Below are 16871 nucleotides of genomic sequence, written 5' to 3'. Positions count from 1 at the left end.
CCAAAAAGGTGCATGATTTTGTGGATTATTCAAAAAATGTCTTTTATATTTACTGAGTGGTTCTAACTTGAGTTTTATAGTTGGTACTTCAGGTTTTGTGTTATGAGCTGTCTTGATTGTCCTGTAAACATGAGTTGTCACATGCTCACTAGTAATGGTCTTAGGTGGTAGACTTCAGAGCTTTTGGGTAGAATCTCAAACTTAAAGCAGGAGGGCCTCGGAGCTTGGCCTCGGCAACTCTGTCATGTTTGCAGAGGGACAGGCAGACCCAGCAAGGCACTGCCTATCTGAAGGCTACAAAGCCTCTGTCTGTCAGTAATTTTTTTTCAAATTCATTGAATTACTTCATGTGTATTTCTTGCTTGCTTTATTCTAGCAGGTACTTAATGAAGTTGACCCCAGTGACTGGCAGAAATTTGTGAAGACAGGACTCAAGTAAGTTGATTTTATTTTCCCTGTGTCATTTATAAAGGTAGCAGTGTTTTTGACAGCTATGGAGCAGAGGTTACCTCATTTTTAGAGAAGATAAAGATTGTTGAAGAATATGATCCACCTATTGACACTGTCATGTTTCTGATGAGGAACAGAGGAACAGCACTATGAGAATAAGATATTTTTTAAAATACAGAAATGAAGCCAGACATGGTGGCTCAAGTCTGTAATCCTAGCCACATAGGAGGTAGAGATCAGCTGATTGCAGTTTGAGGTCAGCATGGGCATAAAAATTCATGAGTCTGGGGCTGGGAAGGTGACTCAGTGGCAGAGTGCTTGCCTTGTATGCAGGAGGCCCTGGGTTCGATTCCTTAGCACCACATAAACAGAAAAAGCTGGAAGTAGTGCTGTGGCTCAAGTGGTAGAGCGCTAGCCTTGAGCTGAAGAGCTGAGGGACAGCGCCTAAGCCCAGAGTTCAAGATCCACAACCGACAAAACACACTCACACACACAAAATTCATGAGTCTGAACAGATGTGATAGAGCATTAATATACACTGCATTAGAATCAAGAGAAAGGTTAGATAGCCAGCTTGGTGGTATATTTCAATATCTTCATAATTCTAAGGAAAAAAAAAAAACTGCTTCCTATCAAGTAAACTCCCCTTTCATTAAGCTGTTTCCTTTTGACTCCTGCCTCCCAGATTTCGCTATCAGGACCACACCTTCTTAAAGACCCTGCATGCTGCCACTCTGCTGCTGTATAGCCCAGAAAGTTCCATGCACTCAAAGCTCATCCAGCTTCCTGTGGTCCACATGATGCTGACCCAGCATTCTTTGTTTCTGCCAACACTGCTGACCTCTGAGGGAGAGAGAAATCCAGATAGTCAAGTAAAAGGTATCCCTCCCCAGATCCCCTAGTTCCATTCCTGCTTTTGTTTCCTAGTGATGTGTTCCAGAGCTTCTCCCCCTATTTGTTTTCAGATCTCAGCAGGAAGTACTCGGGGTTTGTTACTGTCAGTTCCAGAATCAGGATATAGTCCTGTGTGCGCATGTATGCATGTCAGTACTCAGACTTGAACTTAGGTCCTAGGTGCTATCCCTTAGTGTTTGTTGTTGTTGTTTTGTTTTGTTTTATCAGTTGTGGGGCTTGAACTCAGGGCTGGGTGCTGTCTCTGAGCTTTTGTGCTCAAGTCTAGAGCACTACCATTTTGAGACACAGCTCCACTTACAGTTTTTTGGTGATTAATTGGAAATAAGAGTCTTATGGACTTTTCCTGCCTGGTCTGGCTTCAAACTCTGATCCTCAGATTTCAGCCTCCTGAGTAGCTAGGATTATGGGCATAAGCCACTGGTGCCCAGCTTCCCTTAGTTTTTTTGGTCAAGGCTGGTACTCTACTCCTGAGCCACAGCTCTGTTTCTGGCTTTTGCTGGTCACTTGGAGATAAACTCACAGCCTTTCCTGCCTGGACTAGCTTTGAACTTCAGTATTCAGATCTCAGTCTTGTTAGTAGCCAAGATTACAGGTATGAGCCACCCACGCCAGGCTTGATACTCCTCTGATAAAAGGACAAAAGTAGGCCTGTTCTGAATGCCTTGTCCGAGTAGTAGAGGGGTTGGAGGGCTCCCTCCCATGTCATGCCTGAGTGGTAAAAATGCTGGGAGTTAGGGGAACTTAGGAGGTGTGTGAAAAGCAACGGTGGGTGTCAGACCTGAGAGACTATGTACATGAGTTTTCTTAGTGGCAGATTGAAGCTTAGCAAGGGAAGAGAGTTACTATTCACTTGTTGACAGAATGCTGTTGCAGAACTCTTCTAATGCGAGGCTTACTCTATGCCTCATTCAGTAAACACTTACCGCTTAGGAGTAAGTATACCTAATTCAGTAAACATTTACTTACTGCTTGGGTGGGCTGTGAGACATGTCAGAAAAGACCCCTCAAAGCCACACTGTTAAGAGACAAGTCAGTTGTTACCCAGACCATTAGAAGCCATTATGGGTCAGTCTGTAATAAACTGCTGGATTGGCCGAGTATGATGACTCATGCCTACAGCCCCAGCCACTAAGGAGGGCAAGATCAGGAAGATCACAGTTCAAGAGAGTATGAGAGAGAATTCATCTCAACAAATGAACTGAGAATAGTAGCTCATGTCTTTTATCCCAACTATGCAGGAGTTATGATAGGAGGATTGTGTCCAAGGCTGGCACTAGGCAAAAAGCATGAGACTATGAAAGACTAAGTAAAGTAGACAATGGTTGGAGGTGTGACTCAAGTTGTAGATACCTGAGTTCCAACCATAACAGCCAAAAGAATAAACTTAAAAACTATCGGAGTGAGGCCAACTGTTGTGCCAATTACTAGTGCAAATGGTAGGAAAATGTGTTCTCTATTCAGGAAGGAGTAGAAATTTTAGAGCTTTTTGGTAGTGTAATTATGGGGATGAATGTTTAGATTTTAAAATCTGGGAGTGACCTGAGCTAAGACTAGTCCCTGGCCTTGTCAAAAACATGAGAAACTGGCCACCGTAAAGTCATTAATAAAAAATTCATCCCAGTGGGGAAGGGGCTGGATGGCAGCTGGCCGTGCACATCGTTGAGATGTTCAAGGGTTCCTGGAGCATTCCCCCTTGCTTTGTTTGCTGTGTGTCCCTGCAGTGCTGATGTCTCTCTGTTTCTTCCAGAAGCACTGGTGGATCTGATGTGGGCGGTGGTGAGGCTGTGCCCCTCTGTCTGCCAGAGCAGCCATTTTGCCGTGCTTCTTGGAGCCTACGGTGCCACTCTCAGCGTCTTGGGTAAGAGTGTAAGGCCCTGTGGGTGGGGAGGGGTGAGGGAGCTGCTGGGAGGGTGCTGGCAGTATTCTGTGTGTTGAATGCACTTCGCTTCCTATAGCAACTCTCATTTGACTTCTAGACCAAAAGATTTTACTTGTCCTCCGGGCCTATGAACAGAACCACCTGAGCCTCATCGACTTCAGGTGAGTGTTGTGTATCTGGGATCACTGGTGTGGCCCCTCTCCACACAGCCAGCTCCATATCCTGTCTGGCCAGGCTGACAGAGTTTCCCAGGCTCCTGCATGTCGGTAGCCCAAGCTGCCAGGGGTGGCCTGGTTTGCACCAGAAGGACTCATCTCCCTGCTGTCTGACTGATGGGTGCTGGCTGTGGAGACCCTGCCCCCAACTCAGAGTCCCAGCTTTCTCTTGTCTGCACATGTGTCTCTCTGTCTGCCTATTTGTATGTGTATCTCTCCTGTCTGCATGTTTTGTGTTTGTCTATCCATCCTATCTGCACATTTTGTATGTGTATGGGGGCTGGGGTTGCTGCCTCTTTCCTGGGGTTTGCTCTTTCTGTTGTCCCTCCTGGGGTCCTGAGGGCCTGAGCTTTGTATCAGACCAAGCAGGAACTGACTAGCACATGTCAAGAGTTGTGTGTTCAGACAGCAAATGAACAAACTAGATCAAGAGAAAGTTCTGGGAAACTCTGAATGAAAACACTTGGTTTAAAAATGAAAGCTGTATTAGCCCCGAAGCCATTCTACCCCAGACAAAGGAAATAGACTTGTTCTTTATCTCTTTAAGAATGCTCAGGCCTTAAGGAAGTACTTGCTCTCCTTCCCCTCACTGCTTTGGGGTGGGCGTTATCACAGGAGACGCTGCTGGAGGAGGACAGTTGTGCATGTGGTTGTCTGTCATGAGATAACACACAGCACGTGGCTGCGTGGGAGCAGGGAGGGGCTTTCCTCCAGGCTGGGTCGGTGGAGCATTCAGTGAAGAGGCAGTGGGGGGAAGGAGGGTCGGGAGGAAGGAGAAGAATGAGGAAGAAGAGGGAGGCTTGAGTCATTTTCCAGGTGGAAGAAAGGTAAGCCACAGTTGTGTGAGAGTGCATGGCTCCTAAAGTAGCTAGCTAAAGGCTGTGCTGGCAGCCCTCGTTCACTCAAGACACCTGTCACTAGTGGGAGATCAGGCTTCTGCTGCTGGTCTAGCCTGGCTCTACAGCCTCACACCTCAAGTCTTGGGGATGGCTCTGGGGTTTGAACTCCGGGTCTTATACTTACCAGTACTCTGTTTGAGCCACACCCCCAAGCCATTTTTGCTTTAGTTATTTTTCAGATAGGATATTACACCTTGGCTAGTCTAGACCATGATCCCCACATTTATATTTGCCATGTAGCCGGGATGACAGGAGCACACCACTGCATCCAGCTTTCTGTGGTTTGAGATGGGATCTTATGAACTGTTTTGCCTAGCCTGACTTCAAACTGTAGTCTTCTAAATACCTACGTTCTTCATATCTGGGATTACAGGCATGAGTCACTATACCTAGCCTGAGTAATTTGCTTAATCTTTTCTGTTACTTCTTCCCATTTGCACAGGGACTGATAGTGTAACCTATGGAGTTGCATAGGCTAGATGAGTTAGTGTGCATAAAGGACTTAGAACGAAGCCAGGCATGCCATAACTAGTGTGTGGGTGTTGGCCTCTGCCATCATCGCCAGCATCCACCTCACAACCACCTGCTTCCTAAGCTGTGATCAGACACATGTACAGTGCCAGAGGAGCACTGACACAATGTGCCACCAAGGATGGATAGCTGGTACTCCTGGCGGCCCCATCAGCAGTCCACCTCCCTCCTCTGGCTCTAGGGTACTGATGTGGGGCCCAGCGGCTGTGGAGCATCACAAGACGCGCCGGAGCCTAGGCAAGTCACTGTGGCAACAGCCAAGCGTGGGAGACATCCTCCGCCTACTGGACCACGACCGCATGATGCTGACCATCCTGCACTTTCCCCAGCACCGGAGGCTGCTGCCCCCCGAGGTGCGCCCACTGCTCCTTTGCCTCTGCTGCGAGCACTCCATCTGTACCTGCAGCTTGCTTTTTCTTCTAAATTTTGTTTTGACAGTATCGGGTTATAAACTTGCTAGGCAGGTGCTCTACCTCTTGAGCCATCCTCCAGTCTAGCTTTCTGATGGCTAATTTGAGATGGATTTTCATAGACATTTTTAAACTAAGACACTTCAGGTCTCAGCCTCCTGAGTAGCTAGGATTACAGGCGTGACCTACCAGAGGCTAGTGGATAGACCATTACTTTTGATCAAGTAAAATTCCAACGTATATAGAGAAAGATTGCTCCCCTATGTTCCAGTGATTCACCCACTTCTGCTGACTCTGTTTTATCACACACCCCAGCAAAAAAAAAAAAAAGCTCATCACATTCCAAAGACCAGGTAAAACCATGTATAAGTATTAATTTTTTTGCCAAACTGTTACCACTCCTCCCCTCCCTTTTTTCTTTTCTGGTTATTTTGGAGATGGAGTCTTACTAACTTTTCTTCCCAGTCTGGTTTCAAACCATGATCCTGTGAATCTCAGCCTTCTGAGTAGGTTCACAGGTGTGAGCCACCAGTGTCTAGCTAGAACTACATTTTGCTTTATCCTCTTAATGAGTTAAAATAGTTTGCTTTCTGGTGCACATGGTTCAGTCACTTGTGCGGTTTAGTCATGCATTTTTGTTTTGGCTATTTCAGAATGCACAGGAGTCATTATATAAAGACAGAAGTGTGAAGGTGGATCTTGATGGCCTTTATGACCCCTGCTTTCTCCTCCAGCTCTTCGGGGAACTGACCAGGCCAGGTAAGCACAGCCGCCCTTGTGGGGTCTGGCTGGCTATGTGGGTCCCAGGAATCAGCATTATGGTGATTACTGAATCTTCAAAATGTTGAGTTTTTTTTGTGAGGCAGGCATGAAGGATTGAACTCAGGGCCTCAAGTTGCAGGCAAGTGCTCTACCACTTCAGCCACATCCTTCTCCCACCCCCACCCCCTGCCACATTAGCAGGTCCTGTGTGTTCTTTCTAGGGTATAGCTTGACTTAAAGGTCCGTGAGAGTCCAGAGAACTCTTCAAGTAAAGAATGTGTTGTAGGAAGTGGCGCTGTGGCTCTGAGTGGTAGAGTATTCGCCTTGAGCAAAAGAGCTCAGGAACAGCATCCAGGCCCTCCCTGAGTTCATGCCCCATAACTGGCTTCTGTGTACTGGGTACATAAAAGGCCCCTTTGTGAGGGATGTGGTGCTGGATTAAGCTTATTAGGTGCGCTGGGAAAACCTTGTCCCACCATTTACCCTGTGAAAAAACTTTTTTTTTTTGCCAGTCCTGAGGCTTGAACTTAGGGCCTGGGCATTGTCCCTGAGCTGCTTTTGCTTTGCTTAAGGCTAGCATGCTACCACTTGAGCCACAGTGCCACTTCCAGCCTTTTCTGTTTATGTGGTACTAATGAATCGAACTCAGGGCTTCATGCATGCTAAAGCACTCTACTAAGCCATATTCCCAGCCCTGCCTGTGAAAATTTTAAACTTGAAATGTTCTGTGGTATACCACACTCCTTCCAGCAAACAGACTTGCTGACAGACTTGGGCTGCCCTTTGTACTACTTTCTGAAAGGACCCAGGGGGCCTGCCTTTTCATCCACATTTCCCCAGCAGCCACCCTTCCTGCTATTGCCAGCCATCCTGGGTGGACACTGTGTGGCACCATGGATGACACTGGACCTGATTGGCAGCAGAGCAAGGGTGTTTCATACCATGATAGCAGCCAGCTAAGTTGTGCTAGTGACTGTTAGGCAGCTGGCTAATGAGGCAAGTCCTCCTCTGTGCCCAGGAAGCTCTTCTGACAGCCTTGTCAGTGCTGCCAAATCTTTTTCTCATCAAACACGACAAGAACTATCCAGCCAGCCAGACTCCAGGGATTCACACCAGTAATCTTAGCTACTCAGGAGGCTGAGATCTGAGGATCATGGTTTGAAGCCAGCCTGGGCAGAAAAGGCCATGAGATTCTTTTCTCAGTTGACTGGCAAAAAGCCAGAAGTGGAGTGTAGTTCAAGTGGTAGACGTGCTAGCCTTGAGCAAAAAAGCCAAGCAAGAGTACAAGGCCCTGAGTTCAAGCCCCAGTCATGGCACCCTCCCCCCCCCCAAAAAAAAATCCACAGTGTAAAACTATAATGTTACTACTTGAGTGAGTTATAGCAGCTCATTTAGTCCATCTCTCACAATAAAACTTTTAGGAGACAGAGACAATAATGGCTTAGAAAATACTCAGTAGTAAATCAGGAGTTTTTTTTTTTTTTTTTTCTCAAAATCTCAAATACTGCCCTTATTTTTTCTTGGTAGGGTACAGATGGTAGGAGGCCTTTTGCGAGGGACAGTAACTAGGAAATGGTCTTACAGTAGGAAAAGGAAGTGGTCCCTGTTTTCCTTGCCTTTCAGTTTGCTAGTACAGCCTTTTTCAAAGTCTTACTGGTATAAACAGGTAAAACTATTTTCAGGGTATCTCTGCCTTCGATTTGGAAAGGATTCTCAGTAGTTCAAACACTATTGATACCAAAAACTCACATTGAGGCCAAGCATTTTGGAAAGTGTAGAGGGGGAGGGGGAGGAGCTATGCCCAAACCCAACATTATCCCACAGATAGCTTTACTAGAGGATGCTCCAGGCTTCCAGTCATCTCAGGCAGAAAAAGGGAGCCTGGTACTTGCAGCAGCAGATTTCACTGCTGCTAGAAGATGCACACCAGTTCATCAGTTAGAGTGTGATATACAGAAAAATACATGGAGCCTATTTACATGGGCTCAGTTTTGGGGGGGAAACCCAGCCAGATCAGGGAGCAGAGCTTACTTAGTAGCTTCTTAGTGGGGACCATCTGCCTAGGAAGGGCCTGAGTCCTGTATTTGAACTTTCTGTAAGTGGCATTGTACAAGACTCATTTTCTGGTGTCAGACTTCCTTCAGTTCACATTCTCTCTGGGAGATTTGTCTATAGCAGTGTGCTTGTTCTTCCTACCTAGCCCAAGTATCCTGTGATCCTGCGTCAGGCCTGTGGTTAGTCTTTATGTGTGTAGTGTGTCTTCAGAAATACCAGCCCCTTGCCAAAAGGGAGAACCTGTTTTCATAGCCTTATCGCCTCCCTTCTGAGTCCTTGGCCAAGATACAGTACTTGCCAAGGCTGCTAGCAGTGACAGTGACAGATGCTTTTTCCACAGCAAGTACTTGTCCTTAGAAGAATGGGCTGAAATCTCTAGCTCATAATTTACACATGCCACCAAGCAACCAGCACCAGAAGATCCATGTACAGTTCTATGAGCCTGTGGCCCCATGACCAGGGCATTAGTGAGTACTGTCCCAGCTACTTGTCACTGCAGTTCACAGCTGGGGATGCTGTGTCAGAAGCAGCTCTAGACCAATTCTTGATACTTTAAGAACATAGTTGCCCTGCCACCGAAGCCCACCGGCCCTGGGTGCTTCTAATTTTCATCTTTTGTAATTTTCCTGGCAGGGCCATTTTGATCGGAAGTCGATTTTAGAAGGTCATATTGCTATTCATGAAGTTCTGAAAACAGACAATGGCATTTATAACTATTTTTAAATAGACTATTGTATTTTCAACAAGCCAAGGGCAGCTCTTTTCCATTAAGTACTACAAAGCCAAAACTTCCATACAGTAGCACAGTCACAAAATAGGAAGTTGAATTTTCCATGGACACATGGAAAAACGCATTTGTCTTAGAATGTCAGCAATTCCTAAAAGTGCCCAGCCAGCTAAGTGCTAGCCCTTCTCAGTGAGTGTAGTATTAGATGTTTAGACTATTCTCTCCCTTTATGTGTGTGTATTTCTTACATAGGTGTGCAGGTATCCCTTAAATTCTATTTTCCAGAAAATGTAATATTATCTTCGAAAGCTTTCAGATTTTTCCTCCCCACCACAAAGAATAGCTTGTTAGAAGGAAAGTTGAGTCCATGGCTTTTGGAACCAAAGGGTTCTCTCATGTGTGTGTATTTGTACCAGTCCTGGAGATTGGACTCTGGGCTTGAGCTCTGTTCCTGAGCTTTTGGGCTAAAGGCTAGTGTTGTACCACTTGATCCAGCTCTTTGGTGGTTAATTAGAGATAAGTGCCTCACAGCATTTCCTGGACAGGCTGGCTTTGAACCACAATCCTCAAATCTCAGCCTCTTGAGTAGGTAGGGTTATAAGCATGAGCCACCAACAGCCAGTTTTAATTTGGGTTTTGATACTAAGAGTGGGGTTCTGGGGCTGGGAAGGTGGCTCAGTAGTAGAATGCTTGCCTGTCATGCATGAGGCCCTGGGTTTGATTCCTCAGCACCACATAAGCAGAAAAAGCCAGAAGTGGTGCTGTGGCTCAAGTGGTAGAGCACTAGCCTTGAGCTGAAGAGCTGAGGGACAGTGCCCAGGCCCAGAGTTCAGGTCCCATAACCACTGGTAGGCAGTGTGTACTTGGGTTCTACTTTTTATCTGATCTGGCCATCTCTGTCTTTTAATTTGAATATATATATACATATATATGTATAATTTACATTTAATGAGATCATTGATCTGAACTCTTATCACCTTTGTTGGCCCTTAACTACAATGTGTATGTGCATGTACACAAAAATAGTTGCTTTAGGATTTATAGTATTCACTTTCAGTTTAACAGTTGGCCTTGGCCATTTCTTGTTCTCATTCCTTTATGTACACCTTGGTTTCCGTTTGGTAACATTTTCCTGATTTCATTAAGAAGTCTTGTCCTTCAGGCTGCTGGTAACCAGTTCTCTTAGCATTAGTGATTAAACTCAGGACCTGCACTTGCTAGGCAGCTGCTCTACCATATGATTTTTATTGTATGTTTAAAGATCAACAAGGGTTGCAGAGAAGATATAGGCAAATCCTGTATGAACTCAACAGTCTAGGTCTGGACTAGGACCTAGTCACACTGCTGAGTTCCCAGGCTTCAACCTCCTGTATTTTAGTGTTATTTGTACATGGAGCCCTGACTGGCAGAACAGGGAAGAGTTGGGGCTGATTCTCTGTGCCTCTGCTTCTCTTTGGCTTCTTATGTATTTAAGTGGTAAGGAAGCTGGGTGCTGGTGGTCCGCGCCTGCAATCCCAGCTACTCAGGAGGCTGAGATCTGAGGATCATGGTTCAAAGCCATCCTAAGCAAGAAAGTCCATGAGACTCTAATAAACTGCTCAGAAAAAAGCCAGAAGTGGTGATGTGGCCTCAAGTGGTAGTGGTAGATCACTAGCCTTGAGCACAAAGAAACTAAGGATAGCACTTGGACCCTGAGTTCAAGACACAGACCCGCGCCCCCCCCCCCCCAAAAAAAAAAAAAAGTAATAAAGTGACGCTGGTTGTGGCTGACCAGCATCTGATCTGACCTGTATGTGATTACTGCTGCTGAGGGCCAGGTAGGGCCAGGTACTCCTGTCCAGCATGAGCAGCAGTTAGGGGCTGCCAGGGAGAGACTGGCTTCCTTGCATCCAGCACAGTTGCTGTTGTTGATAACCGCCAGAGGACATCAAGTTCTCCAGGTTGCACAGCCATCGTGAAATCCTGCTGTGTGCCTAATGTTCTGTCTGACTTCCTATAGAATTTGTGGTGGATTGCCGAAAATTTTTGGATTCAAATGCCCTGGGGTTGACTATTGCAGCCCTCAGCAGCTATGACCCCCAGATGCGAGCTGCGGCCTACTCTGTCCTGGCAGCCTACTACTCCCATCTGGAAGGGGCTCGCTTCCGGGAGCAGTCCCAGGTGAGCAGGAAGTAGAGCGTCCTCTGAGGGTGGGGGGACCTAGTGGGCTTCTGGGAGTCAGCTCTCTACCTGGTCTGATACGGTCTGGCAGATTGCTCAGAAGCCAGCTGAAGAGCAAGTCCTTATGGGTAGACAAAATAATTCTTTAGTCCAAACTGTGGTAAAGCCACTTATTACTCCCAACACATGGGCCCACGGAGGGGACTGCACTTCTGGGACATGGTGCTGGGCTTCTCAGCCACTGGGCACAGTCCTCTCTCCTAAAAGAAAAGTCAAAAGCCAGGTGCTGGTGGCTCATACCTGTAATCCTAGCTACTTAGGAAGCTGAGATCTGAAGATTGTGGTTCAAAGCCAGTCAGGGCAGGAAAGTCCGTGAGACTCTTATCTCCAATTAACCACCAGAAAAGGGGAAGTGGCACTGTGGCTCAAGTGGTAGAGCACTAGCCTTGAGCCAAAGAGCTAAGGGACAGCCCAGGCCCAGAGTTCAAGCCCCATGACTGACAAACAAGGAAAAAGAAAAGTCAAGTGTCCCTAAGGTGACAAGCATGTTCCTCTGCGGTGGCTTTTCCTCCAGTGTCCATAGGGTGAGGGGGCAGGCATACCCAACAGTACAACTGTACATGAGACAATCACAGTTCTAAAAACACACATTGTTGTGATGTGTATGGGGGTAGGGGGTACTAGGGCTTGAACTCATACTGGGCACTGCCCCTCAGCTTTTTTGTTCAAGGCTGGTGCTCTGCCACTTGAGCCACAGCTCCACATCCAGCTTTTTGCAGGTTAATTGGAGCTAAGGGCCTCACAGATTCTCTTGCCCTGCACTGGCTTTGAAACGTAATCTTTGGATCCTGAGTAGCCAGGATTATAGATGTGAGCCACAGGTACCCAGTTCATCTTTATAATATTTTTGTTCTCTTTGTTTCTCAGCTTCTTTACCTATTGGATGTGGTCCGGAATGGTATTCGAACTCCAAACCTGAGACTCTCATTTACCTTGACTCTCTTCATTGCCAAGGCAGCACAACAGATTTTGAAACCGGGTAACCCAGAAGCTGCCTGTTAAATCTTGAAGCCAAGCAAATCTATGCCTAGGGTTGTATCCCACAGTTGTAGTCACTCACCCCTCCCTGAGAAATGACAAGGTCACGGTGGGTTGGTAAGCCACAGCTGCAAGGTGGCTTCTCCTAGACCTATCCCTGCCTCAGACCCTTCACCGTTCAGTGGGAACAGCAATGGCACCTGTGTCTCAGGGTTGCTGTGAGGTGACCCAGATCACACATGTTCACACACCCCCCCAGGCCCTCTTGGGGTTCTGGCTCAGTGAGCACCCCCGATGTGAGCTGTGATTAATCACCAGCTGAGTTGGGTGAAATGAGTCTGTGTGCTTGGGGTCCTCAGCTAGAAAGCAGATGAGTCACTGCAGGCGCCACCAGCGACTAGACAGGAATGCAGTTCTATGGGGACAGGGGCTGTCCATCTCATGCCCAGAGTACCTCCGCACGTGCCCTGCGCCGGGTCCCGGGGAGTCCTGTGAGGGCGTGGGTCAGTGACTGTCTGCCTGTGTCCTCAGAGGAGCACATGTACTGGAAGCTGAGCAAGTTCCTGCTGTCACACGAGGACCTGAATATGGACAAAGTGCCAGGTTTCTACCAGTTCTTCTACAGCTCTGACTTTGAGGTAATCCCACCAAAGTCCTTCAGGGTCTCCTAGGATTCCTGAACTAGGTCCCTCAGCTGCCATGGTCTCTGATGTTTTCCCCATGAATACATTTGCCACACAAGCAACAAGAAGGCCAGGGATTGGAACTGTTTACTCAGACTCCCGTTACTTCTCAGATCTTTAGAGTTGTGTATCAGTCTGCGTCTCAGGGCATGCTGGCATCTCCTGGTGAATCCTGGGTTAAGTGTACCCCACTTAAGCTTGGTTCAAAGTAGACCTGGTCCTTTATTCCTGACCTGAACAGGTAGGATCAAGGTGAGCTGGAGAGTTTATTAGACCATCAGAGGCCAGGCCTCTGTGTGACAGGCTGTTACCCTAGCAAACAGTGGTGTGTGCAAGGTTAGGGCATGACACACTTTAATTTAGTTAACGCCTCTTTCTCCTTTGCCTTGGTGACAGCAAAAAACTGAGCAGGAGTGGGTGTTGGGGATTCTGCGGCAGGGGATCCGAGACAAGCAATGCTACGAGCTGTGTGCCAGGCGAGGGGTCTTCCACGTTCTCCTGTCCTTCTTCAGCAGCCCGCTGTGTGACGAGGTGGCCCAGGTAAGTAGGGTCTGTGTGTTTCTTTGAGACCCAAAGGTCTATGCTCTTTCTCGTGCTTTTATTTGGACATCAGGTCCAGGTAGATTTTAAAAGATGACTGCATCAAACCTGGCTTTGAAATAAAAAAAAAATACAAGGTTTTGTTCAGGCCCGTTCTGCTGCCTGCTCGTGGCACACACCAGCTGTGTGACATCCACTATCGTTTGTCCCTGGATGGAATGGTTTTCACTGTGACCCTCTTGCTGAGACCTTGGCTGATAAGAAGGCCTCTGCTTTGCCATCACAGGGAAGGAACTAGTCAGTGATTGAAAACCCACAGAGCTGACCAGGAAGCTAAGACTCGTCTCCAGTTAACCACTAAAATTCCAGAAGTGGAGCTGTGGCTTAACTGATAGCGTGCCAGCCTTGAGCAAAAATGCTGACGGACAGCGCCCAGGCTCTGAGTTTGAGCTTCAGTACCAGCACATGCACGCATGTCCCCCCACCCCCCCAACACACACACACACTTGGCAGGAAATAAGAGTTGGATCTGCCAGGCTTCCCAGCTGTGTCCCATCACACTGAGAGCTTATGTGCATTTTCCAAGTGCACAGATTGTTAAAGGAAGAACATAGGTAGGGCCTCTGATATTTTGATGAATTCGTACCCTGGTCGACTTTTCTTTCTGATCTCATGTAAAATGTGAGGGCGCAAGAATGAATTATGATTTAGAAACACATTGGAATAAATGGGATTTGAACATGCTGTGAGAATTCAAAAGTATCCAGTGAACAATTTGGGGCAGTCCCATGTTCACGGCCCCCATTCTAGGTAATGAAATGGGACAAAATGGGGCGCAGGCAGCTCACAGCTGGGCTAGAAATGGGCCTGTGTTCTCTGCAGTGGGTGGCACGCATCTGGCCGTGTGGTGTCTTCTGCGTCTTCGCTGTGTGTAGATACCTCCTGATGGGTGAGCAGGGGCGGGGACTCCCAGGCTGCTGCTGGCTGCAAGTCTGGCTGTTCCTGGTGAGAAGGCTTGTCCTCAAGTCACTGCCCTCACACGTGGCCCAGCAGTCTTCATGCACACCACCACTTGTCACCACAGCGTGCCAGGACTTCCTAAACTCATGTCTTTGGCCAAATAAGTTTGGTTGAAGCCCTCCCACTACTCAGGGCTGTCTTTGTTTTGGGTTTTTAGAATTGGATTCTAGAAATTCTACAGAAAGCTGCTCAGATTGCCAGATCTGCCTATGAAACCATTCGGGACTACAGCCTTTTAACATGGATTTTACACATCCTTGAGAGCAAGTAAGTCACCTCAGAAATGTATCTGGCAAGAAGGTGGTGTGGTGGCAGCAGAACTCCCACAGGCCTTGGTGGCTGTGGAAATGTCCTGTCCTCTGAGACCCAAATGACTGCAGCCTCTCAACAGGAAGCTTCAGCTTCAAGAAGGCTCCTTACAAAGTCCCTGAGGTCGGTTGTGGTGTCTTCATTCTTGATAACAGGCCCAGACTGCACTGTTGAGGGCCTGGTGTGGATTCCAGATTGGAGCATGAGGCCCTTTGGAAGGGCCTGCTATACCAGTAGCAAGTGGCAGGAGGGCTCTGTCACTGGCAAATGACCACTGTAACAAGCCTAGGGCTACCCAAACCCTTAAAGGGGTGTATGTGTCTGTGTGTCTGTATGTCAGGGCTGTCCAAGCCCTTAAAGAGGTGTGTGTGTGTTGGCAGTGGGACTTGAACAGCTAGGATTACAGGTTTGAGTCACCAGTGCCCAATCTTAAAGTCTTTCTTTTAGGTTCTTCTAAAAAGAAGTAGTGTCCTAACTGTCTTGGGACACCAGACATAAGACTTGGATTTTCAGAAGGCGTGACTGGCCAGTTGTCGGTCCCTGGCTCACATTGTTTTACTGTTCTAGTTAACTATCATAAACAGGACAGCTTTTACTATCCTGGAAGGACTGAGGGCAGGCCTCTGGGCAGAAAGCAGCATGTGTACTGGTCCTATGTCAGAGCTGCTTTTGGACAATTACTCTTTTTACTCAGAGGATGTAATTTGGGGGCAGACAGAGAGTGAGCAGCAAGGGGGTTGAGGAGGCTGCCAGGCCCCCACGTGTCCCATCTGCTTCATGGTATGTCTCGCCACATCTCTCCACATCTCCACAGACAGGAGAGGTTGTGGCAGAGCTTGACGTCTACCATGCTTGGTTGCAGGTTTCTGGAGACTCAGCTTCTCTCGAATGTGATTTCCTTGCTTCGCTCGCTGTGGGTAACCAACCTGGGAGACAAGGGAGCAGAGGAGGAGAACCCACTGCTCTGCCAGCCTGGCCAGAAGCCCCGCAAGCTGCTTGCCCTGCACCTGGTCAGCGAGTTCCTCTATGTCCTCATTGCGCTCCTGAAGCACCTGAGGTGAGCCTGTCCTCCCCAGGGGTCTTCTGCTGTGCCCCTGAGACTGATGGCCAGCGCTGCTTGTGAATTCCTTTCTGTCACCTGTGGACAACCCCACAGGCAGGCTCAGAGTTGTAGACTGTGTGGACCAGGCCAGGGTGAGAGTGTCAGGTATGAGTGACCTATTTTTTATTTCCACTTTATATCTTGAGGGTGCTGAGAAATGAGCACTTTTTTTTTTGTCAGTTGTGGGGCTTAAATTCTGGACCTGGGTGCTGTCCCTGAGCTCTTTTAGCTCAAGGCTTGCGCTCTGCCACTTGAGCCACAGCGCCACTTCCAGTTTTCTGGTGGTTAATTGGAGATAAGATTCTCACAGACTTTCCTCCTGGGCTGGCTTTGAACCATAGTCCTCAGATCTCAGCCTGCTAAGTAGCTAGGATTACAGGCATGGGCCACTGGTGCCCAGTAGAAATTAGCACATTTTTATAACACCATATGTATCATACCAGGTCATTTTTAGCCAACAAGCTACCTACCTGTATGTTTTTACTTAAACCCTGACTGAAATAAAGTGAAGTTTCACAGAGCACATTTTCTATGACCTTAACTAAGACAAGGCATTCCCAAGTTGCCCCTCTGCCTCTGCTAGCCTGTGAATACTCACGTGACTTGAGCTTCCTTGTTGATTATAATCTTTTCTTTTCTTTTGTTTGTTTGTTTGTTTGTTTAGTACTGGGGCTTGAACTCAAGGCCTGGGGCTGTCCTTTGCTTTTCTTTTTTTTTTTTTTTTTTGTCGGTCATGGGGCTTGAACTCTGGGCCTGGGCGCTGTCCCTCAGTTCTTCAGCTCAAGGCGAGCGCTCTACCACTTGAGCTACAGCGCCACTTCCGGTTTTCTGGTGGTTTATTGGAGATAGGAGTCTCACGGTCTCTCCTGCCCGGGCTGGCTTTGAACCGCGATTCTCAGATCTCAGCCTCCTGAGTAGCTAGGATTACAGGCGTGAGCCACCAGCGCCCGGCTTGTCCTTTGCTTTTCATTCAAGGCTGGTGCTCTGTCCCTTGAGCCACAGTTCCACTTTCAGCTATTTGCTGGCTTATTGGACATTAGAGTCTGAGGGACTTTCCTACTGATGGTTTCATCTGCTCCTTTGGAATCAGGCTTCTGAGTTTTTCCATCATAATCCAGAGAAATGTGTCATGTGCTCTCCCTTCCAATGGGAACTGTTATAAGCTCACAAGCCAGA

At 47.6% G+C, this 16871-nt stretch overlaps 1 protein-coding gene across 1 annotated transcript in view; it reads left to right on the top strand.

The window, feature by feature from the left end:
* The window catches only part of Urb1 (URB1 ribosome biogenesis homolog), a 62682-nt gene that overhangs the window by 41365 nt on the left and 4446 nt on the right, over positions 1-16871 (top strand). The window contains exons 25-36 of the mRNA XM_042687307.1: positions 377-435; positions 1136-1329; positions 3113-3223; positions 3342-3405; positions 5071-5242; positions 5953-6058; positions 10843-11003; positions 11931-12042; positions 12573-12679; positions 13121-13264; positions 14442-14551; positions 15456-15650. Of these exons, the coding sequence (XP_042543241.1) occupies positions 377-435; positions 1136-1329; positions 3113-3223; positions 3342-3405; positions 5071-5242; positions 5953-6058; positions 10843-11003; positions 11931-12042; positions 12573-12679; positions 13121-13264; positions 14442-14551; positions 15456-15650 (1535 nt within the window). The remainder of the gene's footprint in view (positions 1-376; positions 436-1135; positions 1330-3112; positions 3224-3341; positions 3406-5070; positions 5243-5952; positions 6059-10842; positions 11004-11930; positions 12043-12572; positions 12680-13120; positions 13265-14441; positions 14552-15455; positions 15651-16871) is intronic.

The sequence above is a fragment of the Dipodomys spectabilis genome, unplaced genomic scaffold, assembly GCF_019054845.1.
Source record: "Dipodomys spectabilis isolate Male_0828 unplaced genomic scaffold, ASM1905484v1 ptg000107l, whole genome shotgun sequence".
Classification (NCBI taxonomy): domain Eukaryota; kingdom Metazoa; phylum Chordata; class Mammalia; order Rodentia; family Heteromyidae; genus Dipodomys; species Dipodomys spectabilis.
The sequence above is the reverse complement of the archived record's forward strand: the minus strand, read 5'-3'. Positions and strand labels throughout refer to the sequence as shown.